The sequence below is a fragment of the Cyprinodon tularosa genome, unplaced genomic scaffold (assembly GCF_016077235.1).
Source record: "Cyprinodon tularosa strain WSP-4 unplaced genomic scaffold, ASM1607723v1 ctg435, whole genome shotgun sequence".
In the NCBI taxonomy this organism is placed as follows: Eukaryota; Metazoa; Chordata; class Actinopteri; order Cyprinodontiformes; family Cyprinodontidae; genus Cyprinodon; species Cyprinodon tularosa.
Window position 1 is genome coordinate 1,490,631 of NW_024039158.1, and position 16,212 is coordinate 1,506,842.

Below are 16,212 nucleotides of genomic sequence, written 5' to 3' on the forward strand. Positions count from 1 at the left end.
GCCACAGTTTTTCAATTCGATTTTTATCCTTTAATCAAATAGGCCTCACCATACTGGATTGTAGTCATTTTATTGTAGTTCTGAATGAATGTTTAGGGGTTCCATCTTGCCGGATAGTGGAGTCTAAAATCGCTTTGCTGCTCCATCAGGATTTTTTTTTCCAGGATTCCCCCATGTTTCGCTCCATTTACCCTCCCTTCTCATTCTGAACTTCACTGCGCTGTCAAAAGACTTTCCCACCTGAGCCGCAAATCTCTCTAACTCAGTGGCAGCTGCTGCTCTATGAAACAGGGGAGGCTCAATGGTGTTATTTAAATCCGAACGTCACGTATTACATTAACACATGAAACACATCACAAATGAAAATAGCTGTTGGGAAGCCCTTAAAAATAATAAACTCCAAGTTCAGCACAGGATGATTGCTCTGACTGAATGATCACTTTTTCCTCTCGACTTAAGATTGAAACCTCCTCTCTGTCTGGGGACTTTCAGTCAAAAATCCTTCAGTATGTTTGCCATCAGCATCAAGCAGCCAGCTTCACGAACTTCCCCTGCTCCATAGATCCCCTCAGAGGTTTAGCCTCACTGGAAATGACGTATTTTTGCTTCTTATCCAATCAGGGCTCTACTTTTTTCGCTGCTTCCCTCAATAGACCTCAGCCTCAAACCTCAACAAGGATTTCTCATAGAGGCTGACCGGCAGCATCCTGCTGCCTGAGAGCGGAGGGGAGATCTGGTCCGGGACATGAAAATAAACAGCTGATTACATAATCGTGACATCAGGCGCATTTTAGAGCAAAGTTTATGCATTTTAATGAACACAGTTATGAAGTCTGACAAATAATTTTATGAAATTTACACGGGAGGTGTAGGCTCCCTAGTACACAATTAGAGATTGTCACTGCTGCAACTTCGGTATCCAGTGCCATGGATGCTGATAGATGCCCTCCTATCCCGGCAGTTATATGGCCATACCTTGGTAGGCTTGAAGTTCCATCTAATCCTTGATCATTTCTGTTAAATTATGTTGAAGTTGCGGTTGTAAAGTGACAAACTGTTAAAAAGTTGTAGTAATAGGAAGAAACTGTGAAGCACACCATAAACATACAAGATGATAGTTATTAAAAATCAGCAAATGTAGAGTTTTAACCATCATGTTAATCCTAAAACTACTGTATTATGAGAAGTCATTATGATGCTTATTAACTATAATCCCCTATGACAGAGGTCATGGATTAGTGGACCAGGATCCGGATCTGGACCCACCTGCTCGCTTTCCGGACCCAACCTGATTCAAAAAATTTATTAATTACTGCATGTTGTCCAAAGACGGTATCTAAACTTCACTTGCGCCACTTCTACTGTTAATACGGTAAAGCCCTGCAGAGTGTTCAGCACCAGGCTGCACGTGATACAGATTAGCCAATGAGTTGCTGTCAGTCTGAGTTGCTGCTGCTGCTACTTTTAGACAGAGCAGGCAAACCTGTGGTAAGCTGGGCGATGGGAAAGAAGGAGAAGATAAGGAGAAAAAGAAAGCAGAGAAAGTGTGCACTGCTGGAAGAACTGTGGTGAGCTAGTGACAGAAAAGTGCTCAAAGATGACCCTGCACATTTAGAGTATGTTTGGCTCAACCTACTGCTGAGAAGCAGGATTCTCCACCATGAACAGAATCAAAAATAAACATGGATCCAGGCTCAAAATGAGCTCCTTGATATGTGCTTGAGAATGGCTTTTTCTCCATTTAAACCCAGTTTTAAAAGCCTTGCAGGGCAGAATCAAGCCCACTGCTCTTGTCAAGTCATAAAAAAAGAAAGAAAAACAAAAGGTCAGGCCAGGTTTTTTATAAAAAAAAAAAAAAAAAGGAAATCAGAAAGTTGTCTATATACTTAACTAAAAGATTGTTGCTCTATACTTCAAAAAATATTTAGATTTTAAAATGGAGAAACTTTAAATTTCTTATATTTTTTATTTAAAAATTCAATGTATAACATGGATGCATAAACACCTCATTTTATTGCATTGTTAAATGCTGTTTAAAGTAACATATTTTAATAAAAAATTTCTCCGGACCTTAACTGGTTGATGATTTTCCCCCTATGTTAAAAAAAAAAATAAAAAATGTATGGTATATGTGGTAATTCTGTCCCATCATACAAACAGCTCTGTGACGAACAGATTTATTACGTCATGCTGGGAAACACAGGGCTTTCAGATTGGAGCCACTGACCCGTGTCCTTCTTCCACACTCCAGACGATCCCATTCTTCGTGTGAAAGTCATGTTTCATGGAAGCCACGCGTGCAAACTGTGGTGGATTTTGGTTTAGGTACGGATTGATCCGGCGGCCATATTCGGAAGATGACAGCACAGGCACAGGTCTGGAGCTCTCCTGGTAGGGAACAGAAAGCGATGCTTAGCAGTGGAAAGTCTTCCAAAATGTCCTTAAGTATGACCCAAACATGGAAAAGTTTTTATTCAGAGAGGATGCTTTTTAAAAAAAACACATCTTATCTTTAATTGTGATCTTAAAACAGAAGGAATGTCTACTTTAGGTGCTTTCAGTGGTATGCCGTCTTTTATTTTTCTCAGACCTGCTGTCGACTTAAATTATTAATGGGAGAGTCATGAAGATAAGATGAACAAGCATTTTCAGCAGAGCAAAATGAATTTCTTTAGTCTTAAGTAAGATGTGCAGAGCCAGTCTGTGGAATCGACAGGAATATGTAGTTTTTGCAAACTAGGGAGATTTGACAGAGAAAAAAAAGAACTGTGTCCCCTTGATGCAACATCTGCACTCAGTTCTCTCTCTGCACGGTTAATGCATGCAAAGAGGAATCTTTGATGCAATCTACCCAGTTCAAATGGAGTCTTGGGTGTTTTTCTTTTACTGTCCTCGTCTTCGACTCACCCCAGAGGATTTCAGCAGGATTTAGGCAGGGGCGCAGATAGGTTTTTGAAACTGTGGGGGACATTTACTATTACTGGCTATTACTCAGCTATGACAACCCATCAATCTTAATTGCCCATCATTGCAAGAAAATAACATGTATTGGTACCAAGTACTCACCAAACATGCCACATGACGTGTGAAAAAAAAAAGGTTTCATTCAAACATGGACTGACTTTAAGTGCAGGCTGTAAACACACAGAAACACGGATAGCAAAGCCTACATATATACAAAAACAAATGTGTAAATAAGTACTTTACATGGCTTTTCAATGAATGGCCTCAAATGAAGAAAGTTGTGTGTCTACTTTGTCAAGGACTCTGTAGAACTCCACTCTGTGGTACTCCACAGCAGATTCTGGCCTGTGTGCAGGTGCTGGCCCAGAATATCTCTTTGGGGGCCTATGTGTTCGAGGTAGAGCAATGGGCTCTAGAGACAGCTTCTCAGCCATATCCACTGCTTCCTTAAAGACGTGGGCTGGCTTTCTTTTGTCCTATAAACTCTCTTGGACAACTGAGACTGCAGAGACCATGCCCTCCAATGTCTGGGTGCTTTTTTGGAGCGATGTATTCAGCACTTCCAGTTCGCTCATTACATCTAAGGCCAGTGAGCCCCAGTAGCCCCAATTTCAGTAAAATCTCAGGCTTTCAAATGTTGTAAAATCACCCATAAGTTTTAGGCGTTTTAGTCCTTTATAATTAAAGTTATACATTCAAAAAACATAAGGAAGTTATTATCAACGTCTCACTCTGCTTTACAGCTTTGTTTTAACATTGCTTTAATGCATGTTATTGTGTACAGCTGGGGATGTTAAGGGCCACGTTAATTATAGATTAAATAATTTACTGTTCTGTAGTTTAAGCAATTGTCATATTTGTAACATCACTAGTCTTTCCTGTGACATGCACCTTTTATTTATTTATATATACACACACACATATATATATATATATATATATATATATATATATATATATATATATATATATATATATATATATATATATATATATATATATATATATATATATGAGAGAGAGAGATTCTTTCCTCCGAGTTACAGTGACATAGACAAACTTGAAGATACATGACATCCTCAAATTTCTATTCAATTAAAATTTCTGTATCTGTATAATGGGTCTGTTCTATATGTTGTCTTCTCAATTCAGAAGGCCCCATGCCTGTCTTTGCCTAGGGCCCCAAATTTCCTAAATCCGCCCCTGTGTAGTGGAATTTGTCTAGTTTTGAAGTTCGTTTTTCTCATGATTCAACCTGTAACAACCTAAACCATTTGGCTTGGCATAAATACGGATTCAAGTAGCCTACTGTAGCCTACACATTTCTGAAAGACCCCCAACAACTCCAGAAAAAGTCGGAACAGTCGATTTAATTATAAATAAATAAATGCCAGTCGATTCCCCCTGCCTCCCGCCTTATGACATTGGCACCTCTCTTCACGCTATTCTCACTGACCGTCTCCACTCTTTTTTCCACGGCGACATCGAACAGACAACCAAAAAAATGCAAGGTGATATGATACCGCAATGAACAGTTTACTTACAGTTGGTGCTTTTCGAAAAAAGGATGCAATTGTTTTCTGTTTTTTATGTTTGGCTGGCCTCATGTTGATGTCCGGACTCCGGAATTGGGAACTGTCCTGTCACTACTGTCTGTCTGAGTAACCATGGAAACCAGGCTCGAGACGTAAATGCCAGAGACAGGATAACTTTTAGATTAGAATCTCTACGACGCAGGCAGCCTGCAGTTAAACAAAACGATTGCCCGTCTATGATCTGACTGTTTTATGTTGTTGTTGCAAAGCAGTAAATTAGAAAAAGCTTTTTGATTTTCTGTGAGTTTCGCCGTATGTTTTTTTTTTTTTTTTTTTTTATAAAAGTGGGGGGGACGGATTGAGGGTCATTCGAATCTGTGTACGTCAGAACACCCCTGACGTACACGCTATCTGCGCCCTTGGATTTAGGTCAGGGGAACTGGAATGGCCGAGGAAAAAGGTTTATTTCCTCTGTTAAACCACTTCTGTGCCGATTTGTCCATATGCTTTGACAGATTAGGCTGTTCAAAGACCAAATAAGGAACCATTTTCAGACAACCCACACAATACATAAGAGTTGACTATATTTAGAACTGAAAAATTGGTAAAAGAATATCCTGTTCTCTATGTTTTCTAAGGACTTGATCAGTTTTAAAAGCTATGTACAGACAATTTATCAATATTTTGAAGACATACCATTAAACACAGTAGATATGTTAATCCTTTATGCATATATATTTAAAATCTTTCAGGGTTAATACTCAGTCTGCAAGATGTTCATCAGAGGGACACCCTTACTGAAGGAAACTCTCTTTTTGCCATTGGCGCTCCTTACCTAAATGCTTTGTGTCCAGGACATGTGGGGTCTGCAGAGATGTTAGCTGCCTTTTTAATGAACCTAAAGCTGTGCAGGTCCTGGATAGAGGAAAGATTAATCCTGATGATTCTTCCTCCAGACCAGATTAAGTCCAGTTCGGACCTGTCCGTGTTTTGTGGCTGAGCAGTGATGGATGTGCATAGAACAGACTGAACAGTGCAGAAGATGACTGGCTGTGACTGAAGCCTACTGTACTTCTTAAGTTGTTACAGAAAGTAACATCTGCTCGGTCTTTAAAAGACAGGTGAGGACTATTGCTAAAGAAATAAGGGCAAACGTGAAAGAACCTAAATTAGCCTTTAGAAATATTTCTGTGGGAGCTTAAGGGGTCCTTTGCCACCGTTTCATTTGAACTCTTTAAAGGAAAAGTCCGATCACATTCAGAATACAAACTTCTGAAAGTACTTTAAGTAAGAAATTATTACATACTGTCCAATAAATGATGTGTTTAATTAAGAGTAATTTCATTTGAATGTGCTTTACTGGAGGCATCCATGTTTGTCAAAGAACACTACTGCCACCTACTGGTTTGTGACATCACGTTATCGGCTGTTGAGCAAGTCCCAGTGCTTTATCTGGTGTTTACCACAACGCGCTATTATCCATGATGGTGACGACCAGAGCACTATGTGAAGCAGGGAGTAACAGATAATGACGTGTTTTTTTCTCTGGCCAGAAGTTTGATGGCAAATCCTCCCTCTTCAAGATTCCAATCAGAAAGGTGAAATAACTAATTGTTCTTCACTTTTACCTGATGTATTACAGCATCATTTATAGAAGGTTTTTATAAAGCATTTTAAATGTCATGATAATCACAATTAATGAATGTTAATGCTAATGAAGGCCTTAATTTAAAAAATATATAATTTAATTACTTTTAATGATTTTTAATGACCCTCAAAAACCCTGTATTAGTTTAGGTATAAAAAATGATCCATTGATTATTCTTTGCCAACCGGACTTTTCCTTTAAATATGTTTCTGATTTTACATCTGTTTTAGTTTAGGTGAAGAGCTCTATCTTTATCTTTTATTTTCATTTTGTATACACAGATTGTATGCAAAACTAAATTTAATTTTGTGCAGCTCTCATGACATTTCCTTATTATTAAAGTGCAGCAGTGGTGTAAAAACTTGATCACAGCACAGAATAATACCAGGGTTACCTCGGTAAAATCTTATTCTACTACAACAGAGGGTTTGAGCTTTATGGATCTGTTTGGATTCATAAATGAAGATTCTGTACCTTTCATTTGATCCTTTCTTTGCAAACAAAGCTAGTTGCATGCATGTAGAGGTGTTAAGAACATAAAAAATGTGTTGGAGCAAAACCATTGCTGCTAAAATAAAGCCCAGAAGTAAAGCAGGCAGGAAATGGGTATTTTTGCCAATAAAATATTTTTCAAGATTAGTCTTTTTAGTGTTTATGGAAAAGGCTTATTTATCTTTTCCATCATAGGATGAAACCATTTAAATTATTTCGCATAAATGCAAACTCCATGTACCACAACTTTCTAAATGAGGTTTTTATAACATTATCCTGTTTTAATAATAAACTTCAATTTTTTTAAAGCAGCAATGGAAGTTTTGCGCCAATTATTAGCTTAATTTGTGTTATACGGACTGATTTAGGTCAATATTCAGCACCTGGTGTGTATTGATGCTCCCTGCAGGCTGCCCTTCACACAAACTCGTATATGTAATTTGAAAGAGTAAGATCCATCAGGGAACGTGTGATGTGATCCAGAGCACTACTTTATAGCAGCCTGAGTTCCTCTTAAACATAAGAATTAACTAAGCTAAAAGCTGTTATTAGGTTACAAAACAGAAATGACACTTACCTGATCAGACACATATTTTGTTATCTAATGTAGAATTTTATTTACCCAGGTTTCTGGTCTCTGAAAGCAACCTGGGACACTGCAATTGTTCGAAGCTCCTTTGGAATCAGATTGAGAAGTCATGAAGTTCCTAGTAAAGATGAGGCCACATTCCCTCCTCAAAGGATGTGCTCTCTTCATCCTAAGACACAGGTGTCAAAGTGGTTCCAGAAAGGGCCGTGTGGCTGCAGGTTTTCTTTCCAACCAAGCAATGGCACATCAGACTCCATTCATCTCATCAAGTCATCATGTTTAGACTGGACTTACTTGATGAGATGAATGGAGTCTGGTGTGCTATTGCTTGGTCAGAAAGAAAACCTGCAGCCACACGCCCCTTTCTGAAACCACTTTGACACCCCTGTCCTAAGACATGGGAGCTGGCTCAGACCTCGTCTGCCTGGCTGTGTGTTTCCTGGACGGGGCCGCCTTTTACAGTTACTTTTTGTATCTCTGCTTCTGTCTCCTTGAACCCCAGTCGGCCTCAGCATCTGGCCGCTCTCACTGAGCCTGGTTCTGCTGAAGGTTTCTTCCTGTTAAAAGGGAGTTTTTCCTCTCCACTGTCGCTACAAGCATGCTTAGTGTGAGGGATTGCTTTCAATTCAATGAGTCGATGAAATCAGCTGGTTTTACTTAGATAAAAAACTTTGAATCAATTTGATTGTATGATATGGTTAAACTCTAAAGTGCCTTGAGATGACATGTTGTGAATTGGCGCTATAGAAATAAACTGAATTGAATTTAAATGAAAGGTGCCTCAGCTTTGGTCGCATTTGTTGCACACAACATGCAACACCCATAGAGTATCCATTGCATGCACAGGGAGAACATGCAAAATCCAGAAAGAGAGACACCAAGTTAGGATTCAAACCCAGGACCTTCTTGCAGAAAGGGAACAGTGCTACCAACTTCACCATCATCCAGCCTCTAACTAACTCTGTCAACTTCTTGTCTGGGTTTACAGTTTTATTAGCTTCAGAAAAAAAGGTCCAAATCATAACCCAATCCCATTATTCTATGAACAGACAAGGGAATAGTTTATTTGACATTCATATTCAAATGTAACCCTTGGAAAAGCTACGTCCTAATTCACCAGGAACTGTCAGCAACCCTGACAGCCAACCACTCATTTCGCTGTAATTACAAGCTCAGCAGTGTGTGTTTGCCTCCGCTTTGTTCATCACTCTTTCTGCTTTCTGCGACCCAGAAACTTGCTGTGAGCTACTTTCCATGACATGAATAATGACTCCAAGGAATTGAAAAAAAGCTTTAGAAAGGAAACATTAAACAAACGTCATAAAACTTAGAAATATATGTCAGTCGCAGAGTCCTAAAAATAATAACACCGATACGAACATAGAAAACATAATAAACCCACGCTAAGGTTTAATAATTGAGTTGAAATGAGACAATCTTGCCATCATTAGGTTCCCTCTTTAGGGCAGCACATGTATCTCTGGAATACCTCTATGTTCTTGTTTAGTATCTATTTTTAACTAAAAAGTTGTAAGTTACTCCAAGCCTGTAGCTCAGACCAGCACCACTCCACCACCATGTTTTAGAGGTAATCCCATGCAGGATGTTTGGTTTCTTATCAAACATTAATCGTTTCATTACAGCCAAAGAAAGAAAAAAAGTTTGGTTTTATCTCTGTAAACATAGTTTCATGACATCTTGTGTTTCGTTCCAGTAAGTTTATTCCATTTATTTATTGTCAAATTAAAGTGAAACTGAAGAGGCGTATCTCTCGGGGTTCGCTCCCAGGCAGACTAACAACAATGATTTTATCTGTTTCTCGTTGTGCTGTCATGACCTTTAGCATTGAAGCTCACTGGGGGCTGCAGACTCTGAGCTTCAGCTCCGGTTTGTTTGCTTTTCTCATTCTCCAAGCTTTGTGAAGTGTTGTGTTTGTTTTTTAATGAACTTGCATTGATGTTGACTCCTGGGAAACTTGTCAACAGATTATTTCCACTTGCACATTTTTTTTTGGTTTTGTTTTTTCTTCTCTAATTTTATTATGTACAACTGATCTTGCAGAGAAATCTGTTTAAGAGCCTCTTAGACGTGTTTGGCACTTTAACCTCTACAGAGATGCTTGATAATTACTTGATAAACGTCTGATTTTTTAGTCTTTAACTTTGATACTATTCCAGTGGAACATGTTGAGAAAAATTCTTTTTAAATCAGTTTTGTTCCAGATTTCATCATGAAAGCAATGACAGTGTGTATAAATGAAAAACCTGCTAAAGGCCACTTGATTTAAATGATGTCCAATAGGGACAGCTTTGAAATAAGAAGAGGAAATAGATCTTTTTATCCCACATGACTATTTATTACATTAAAAAGTGACAGAGGGATCAAGATTCCCACTAAGATCATCTGCACATGAATTCTCAAAGCGCAGCAAACCATCTGCATAGTATATTCATTCTAAACACAACTCAACGATGCCGACGGTTAAACATTACTGATCTTAATCCAACTGGAGACGTTTGTAGAAAACTGTTAGATAGAAGTAAAGTAGAAGTTATGTTTAGTTCTAAATATATAAACAGTTTAGTCAAAAACACTACTGTTGTGTGTGAGCAAGCCAAATGCTAATTTCTGCCATTGTCGTGTATGGTGAATGTAGATTTTGTGGATAATCTACCTAAGTTTATTTGAGATAATGTTTTTTTGGTTATTTAGTTTTTTTCATTTGTTTCTGGTTAATTATGATTAATGTGGGTGAATTAAGTTTATAAATAGGCTGTCAATGGTAGGACCAGCATGCATCTGGGTGGGCGTATGTTTTTTTTTTTTTTTTACTGGCGCAAGAGAAGTATGGAGGAAATGTTTTTCCTTTTTTATTTGCTTGGCTGAGAAGAAATAAACTAAGAAAACTGAAGGAGTTTACCTGAAAATTTTTTTCTTTTGCCTGCATAAATCACTTCTCCGTGGTGCATCTGTGGCCTTTGTGAACTTTTTTTTGGTGTCATCAAAGCTGGGCCACAACAATAGACAATGAGGTTTTTCTATTCTATTCTATTTTATTCTAGATCACAAAACAAGCAACATAGAAAATTGTAACCATGATAATTGTTTGTCTTGCAGCAGAAAGGTTCTGTGTTCTGTGTTTTTCTGAATGGAGTTTGCATGTTCTCCCTGTGGTACCCCAGTTTCCTCTGACAGTCATGAGTTTTAGGCTCATTAGCATCTCTAAATTATCCTTAGGTCTGAGTGTGTGCATGGTTTTGTGTCTCTGTGTTGCCCTGCCCTGTCTCTGTGGTGACCTGTCCAAGGTGTATGCCACCTTTTGCCCATACACTGCTAGACATAGACCGGCCCCACCGCAAACCTGACGGAATAAGCAGGAGAAGATGGATGGATGGATGGATGGATGGATGGATGGATGGATGGATGGATGGATGGATGGATGGATGGATGGATGGATGGATGGATGGATGGATGGATGGATGGATGGATGGATGGATGGAGTGTTTTAGGAAGGCTGGAGATAAATGGATATTATTATTTGCATTACAGAGTCCACACTTCCATCCAAATCGAAAAATTTTTCGAATGAAAATATTTTTTAAGTTTTAGGTTGGTCTGGTCAGAGTTGACAAATTAATCTGACAGAGGATCTTTGGCCTTGCCTGCAGATGGCTGTGGACGAGAGATTTTCTTTCAATCTGATAGATTTGGAGAATTTGTGAGACAAAGAAGACAAAAAAAAAAAAATTACCGGTAAGGGGGTTAGATGCAAAAAAAATTAATAAAAAATACATTAACAATACAAAAAAGTCTTTAAGTGGAACTACACTGGAAAAAATCTAGATCAGTCATTTTTACCGTAAAATAATTGCATTTATTCTTGAATTGAAAAGGTAAAAGAGACATTTTACCAATGGAACAAGACAATTTCTATCTTATTTTAGGAGTAAAAATACTCATTCCGTAAATCGTTTCATTAGATTACTCAAATTAAGGGTAAATGCACTTAATTTGAGAAATTTTGACTTGTTTGTAGATCATTTTTCCAGTGTAACTGAAAAAAACAGGTATGTTTGCTTTACAGTTGAATTTAACTGAATAAGTTTCAAATTGAATGTGTGGGAACCAGAGATGGCAAAAGTACTCACTTTCCGTACTTGAGTAAAAGTACAGATACTTGTGTTAAAAAATACTCTGGTAAAAGTGGAAGTACTGATTAAACTTCTTTACTCAAGTAAAAGTAACAAAGTACAGGCTTGTAAATTTACTTAAAGTATAAAAGTAAAAGTAGAAACCACTTTTTTCATGCCGTTGCCTACATTTTAAATGGATGTCTGCCAATAGGACTAGATCTCCGTTGTGTTCATTTTCAATCATCTCGTCGTCCATACTACTATGCTAACAGCACCGCCACCAAGCTGCAATGATTTGCCGCCAATGAATACCGCCGAATCTGTCGATTCATCTTGTAGTGGTGCGTCAAATGCAACGTAGATTCCCATCCAATTAGATTGAATTTGGTATTGATGACGTGAAAAATAATAACGGTAACTCCATTGAAATGATTCAAAACTAAAGTAACGAGACAATTTTTTAAAATGTAAGGAGTAGAAAGTACAGATATTTGTGTAAAAATGTAAGGAGTAGAAGTAAAAAGTCGCCATAAAAATAAGTAGTAAAGTAAAGTAAAAATATCAGAAAAATCTACTTGAGTACAGTAACGAAGTATTTGTACTTCGTTACTTCCCATCTCTGGTGGGAACTCCTAAAATGAATTTTCATAGTCCGATTATTGCATCACAACTCCCTCCACCCCCTGTCCTGTTCTTGCTCAGTCTGTTGTTTTTGAAACTTATCTAAACCATTTCTTCAGAGCACAGTTAACAGATATTACCACCATCTACCTTTGTTTCTAAGCAATCCTAAAGGTCCATCAACCTGCAACTGAACCTCAGAGTAAAATGACAGTGCAGTAATAACTTAGGGAAGTGACAGAGTTTCTACCTCCTGGTTTATATTGAGTCCCCTTCCTTTCTCGTGTTGTCTGTCATCGCGTCGCAGCTTCATATCAAAATCCTCGACTTGGTGGAAGACTCGGTCGTATGTGGACACGACGGGAACCTGAAGAAGTATTTGATCATTAACTTTTCCACATATTTTATCATTCAAATGCTTTACACAAGGGATCACAGCAACAGCCCTTCAGAGAACATCATCAGCTCACCTAGTTTTAAGGCTCATGATGATCGCATGTGCTCTAAAAGGGCTGAAGTTGCTCTATTAGTCTAATTAGGAGACTTCTTGTTCAAAAAGACTGTCAAGATTGCCTCGAATCATTGTCTTTATTTGTGGGCAATGGTTGTCATAGAAGCAAAAACAAAAAAAAGGATAATTTGCATGAATGGCAACACATGTAAAAGATCTGTTGCTAAAAAACGTGCACCTGAAGGAGCAGCTTCCGGATCGTCAGGAATGGAGTCTCCATGAAGCTTTAGGATCCTCTTTTTATAAGGAAAGCTCCCCACCAGCGCAGAGCTTGCTCTCAGCACCATAGGGTGAGTGTCCATCTACTTCCAAGCCAAGCAAGGCAAATGTTTTTTAAGACATCTCAGAAAAGAAAAGATGGCCTAAGCTTGTGACAGCAGTGAAAATATCTGATCTGACTTATCTGATGAGTCGCTGCCATGGCTAAAGTGTGGGATGGAAATGTTGCAAAACAGGCAGTTTTCTTCTAATCAATGTTCTCTGCACCATGATGGAGCACCGGGGCCACAAGGCAAAAACAGAAAACAAAGCAGCACCGGGATCATATTACTGAAAATGTCTGAACCACGGCGAGGAAAATCACTGGATTTTAACCACACTGAGGACATTTAGTTCCTCCAAAAAAAGCAGACAGATAAGCAAATTTCAAGCACTAACTGGAAATATTTGGCATCTAAGCAGGCAGGCATGGAGTAAAAGGCAGAATTGAAGAAAGAAGAGGCATCAGTGCTGTAAGTATTGACTCTGTATATGAACGTAAGTGAAAAACACTTTTTATAATCCACCCATCTTTGTGGGGTAGAAACAATAAGAGGACAAGAATATATATTGGTTTTAAAATCAAATAATTTCCTCAAAATTCAAGGATATACAACCTGTCAGTCTGTAAAATCCTAATGTGATGTTTGAACTCACTTTACTGCATCAGAAATGGCCAATATTAAGATTTTATTAACTTTCAGAATGCTTTTTGAAACACATTTGGCTTATTTATACTGCCAGTATAGATCCAACAATCCTAGATCTGAGGTGTTTACTTTATACCTGTTGCCTCTTTATTGCTCTTCCTGGCAGCTGAGCACTTTTCAAAAGTCAGAGTCTCACTGTGCCTACAGAAATTTCTGAGCATGCCCTGCAAAAGTGGCAACTTGATCCTTCAATTATACCCTGGAAGGTGAATCTGTGTATTAAAACACAAAAACAGAGCAGACAGCTGATTGAAACGGATGGCTCGTCTCCAGGCTGGTGCAGAACAAAGTATCAGAGAGATCCATCATCCTTATATTAGTATACGGTAGCAGGTGGCTAAAATGTTTGTTGGTATGTTCATAGGAACAAGGTTAATTAATGCATCCATATCTTTAACCCTTTATAGGACAAGTTAGCGTTTTTGATCACTTGAATATCCCTTACAAATGGAGTCCCCCCCCCCCCCCCCCCCCCCCCCTCCCGCCCCATGTCCCCCAGTGAGGTCTAGAAGCACAAGATCTATATCCAGCCATTCAGCAAAGATCTTGTTGTTTTGGCATTTGACCAAATTAGATGAGCCTTTGAATGATATATTAACTACTGTAAATTCAGTTGGGGGAAAAAAATTGACGAGTCAAGAAAAAAAAGGTAAAACGCTAATTAAAAAATTTAAAAAGTAAAGTTAAAAATGTATTAAAAAATGTAAGTGCCAGTATAAATTTCCTATAGAAGCACTTTTGTTATTTTTCCCAATATATTCTGGCAAGTTGGTGTTTCTTGTTATTACATTGACATAAATTTTTGCCATCAAAATATCCACATTTTTTTTTATGTTACGAAGGTAATAAGGTCTTGTCCTGGATTCCAATATGTATTTTACCGTGTGCCCTATATACGGTATTTTTTCTGCCTCTGTGATTCATACATCAGAGTAAAGCCTAATAAGCAATAAAGTCTTCCTGAAAAGGTGTTGGCATGAAGAAAAATAAAATGATTATAGGTGAGAAAAAAATGCAAAAAAGTAATTATCAATAAAGTGTTAAAGCATTTACCGGTAGGTAATATTATGGTTTTAACCATGCAAGCTGGCTTTTGACTGATGTTAAATGTGTAGAAGTTGTTAAAAACCATTAATTCAACAATAAAACAACATTAAACACCAAACAGTTGAAGCTGTGTGGTTTAAGTGTTGAAATATAAACTATTTTTGAGTTGTATGTCTGATAAATATTTTTACAAACATGCCTTTTAAAGTTGTAGGGAAATCATATTTAAATGTCGAATCATTCTGGCTTAAATATGTATATAAATGTACTCTTTATCAGGAGATATTGTCCTAAAATGTAAAAAATGTCTATAAAAAAAAAAATCCTGTCTTAAAATCTGTGTTTTTTTGTTGTTGTTGTTGTTATCTTCTGCAGGCCAGTTAGTTATATGTCAGCTTGTACACCTAAATTCGGCCAATCATATATAAACGGCCGTCTGTCAATCAAATTTTTTCAGTCATAGCATCTTGATTCATATGTCGCAACTAATATACGTTTACATGCAACATCTGACGTATAACTAACTGGCCTGCATAAGATAATGAAACAAAAAAAAAGATTTCAAGACAGGATTTTTTTTTTTATATATAGACATTTTCTCAATTTTGGAACAATATAGTCTGATAAAGAATACATTTATATACATGTTTAAGCCAGAATGATTTCTCTACGACTTTATTATTTCTGTGTTGAAATGTTTAAAAGAAGAACTTAAGATATTTTGAAACTTTCTCTATTTGTAAAATTTTGCTCAAAATCATTATTGATTTAATGTTGGCAAAGTCACCTATGTTGAGAAACATAACAGAATACCTTTGCTATTCCAATTGATTAGATTCACAGAATGTAAATAAAATTCAACCTTTATCCAAAGCGAGCAACTGATCAAAATGCCAGCTGGGTTTCTAGATAACACCTGAAGCATTTAAACTATTATTTTTATTTGATCGTTTAAAGGGATGCTACAGTAAAGAGACTCGGGGGTAAGATTAGTTTAGGCCTTAGCATAAATATAAAGTTACCTTTGACCTGGTGTTGAAGTAGGACATTTCTTTGGGCTCATTCCGTCGCGGTGGGATGTAGCTAAACGCTGAGAGGTTAGCCAACGGTTTGGTTTGGACATCTGAGAATAAATCCATCCGAACCGAACCGAACCACCCCAACACATTAACCCTCAGTAGCTGCCTCGCTAATGTAAATAGGTTATAAGAGAGAGAAAGAGGGAGAATTTAGCTGGGGAAGCTAGCGTCTGTGGTTGCTAGGAAACGGACTTCCAATCTACGTCGTATCGGTGCTGCTTTCAGGGGCTCGTTTTTTTAATTGGAAATTTGGGCTCTCTGGCATAGTTTGCTATAACCTTGAGGAAATTATTTCAATAACCCTTGGAGGCGGTTTTAGGCGAAATTTAGGGCAATTTTCTATGGGGGTACAGGGAAAAAAAAGGAAAATAATAAAATAGAATGTGTTATAAATCAGGGCTGCTTAGTGGTGCCATGAGTAGCATTGCTGCCTTGCAGCAAGAAGGATCTGGGTTCGATTCCCAGCCTGGATTTTTTTTTTTTTGCATGGAGCTTGCATTGTTTCCCTGAGTATTCGTGGGTTCTCTCCAGGTACACTGGCTTCCTCCCACATTCCAAAAACACAACTGTTGGATTAATTGACCTTATAAAGTCTCCTTAGGTGTGTCAGTGTGTGTCAACTCTG

At 37.8% G+C, this 16,212-nt stretch overlaps 1 protein-coding gene across 1 annotated transcript; it reads right to left on the reverse strand.

Moving 5' to 3' along the window:
- Positions 1-1,665: 1,665 nt before the first annotated feature.
- cunh5orf49 (chromosome unknown C5orf49 homolog) lies at positions 1,666-15,761 on the reverse strand. The gene is made up of 3 exons (XM_038299818.1): positions 15,531-15,761; positions 12,233-12,349; positions 1,666-2,388 (listed from the first exon to the last, which is right to left on the reverse strand). The coding sequence occupies exons 1-3, from the start codon at positions 15,645-15,647 to the stop codon at positions 2,209-2,211; spliced, it is 414 nt and encodes a 137-aa protein (XP_038155746.1). The 5' UTR covers positions 15,648-15,761; the 3' UTR covers positions 1,666-2,208.
- Between the last annotated feature and the right edge of the window lie 451 nt (positions 15,762-16,212).

Coding starts and splice junctions, on each gene's coding strand:
- cunh5orf49 (XM_038299818.1), bottom strand. CDS start 15,647: ATGGATTTATTCTCAGATGTCCAAACCAAACCGTTGGCTAACCTCTCA. Junction 12,350..15,530: donor ACTTCAACACCAGGTCAAAG/GTAACTTTATAT, acceptor ATACTTCTTCAG/GTTCCCGTCGTGTCCACATA. Junction 2,389..12,232: donor GACTCAATATAAACCAGGAG/GTAGAAACTCTG, acceptor GTTCCCTACCAG/GAGAGCTCCAGACCTGTGCC.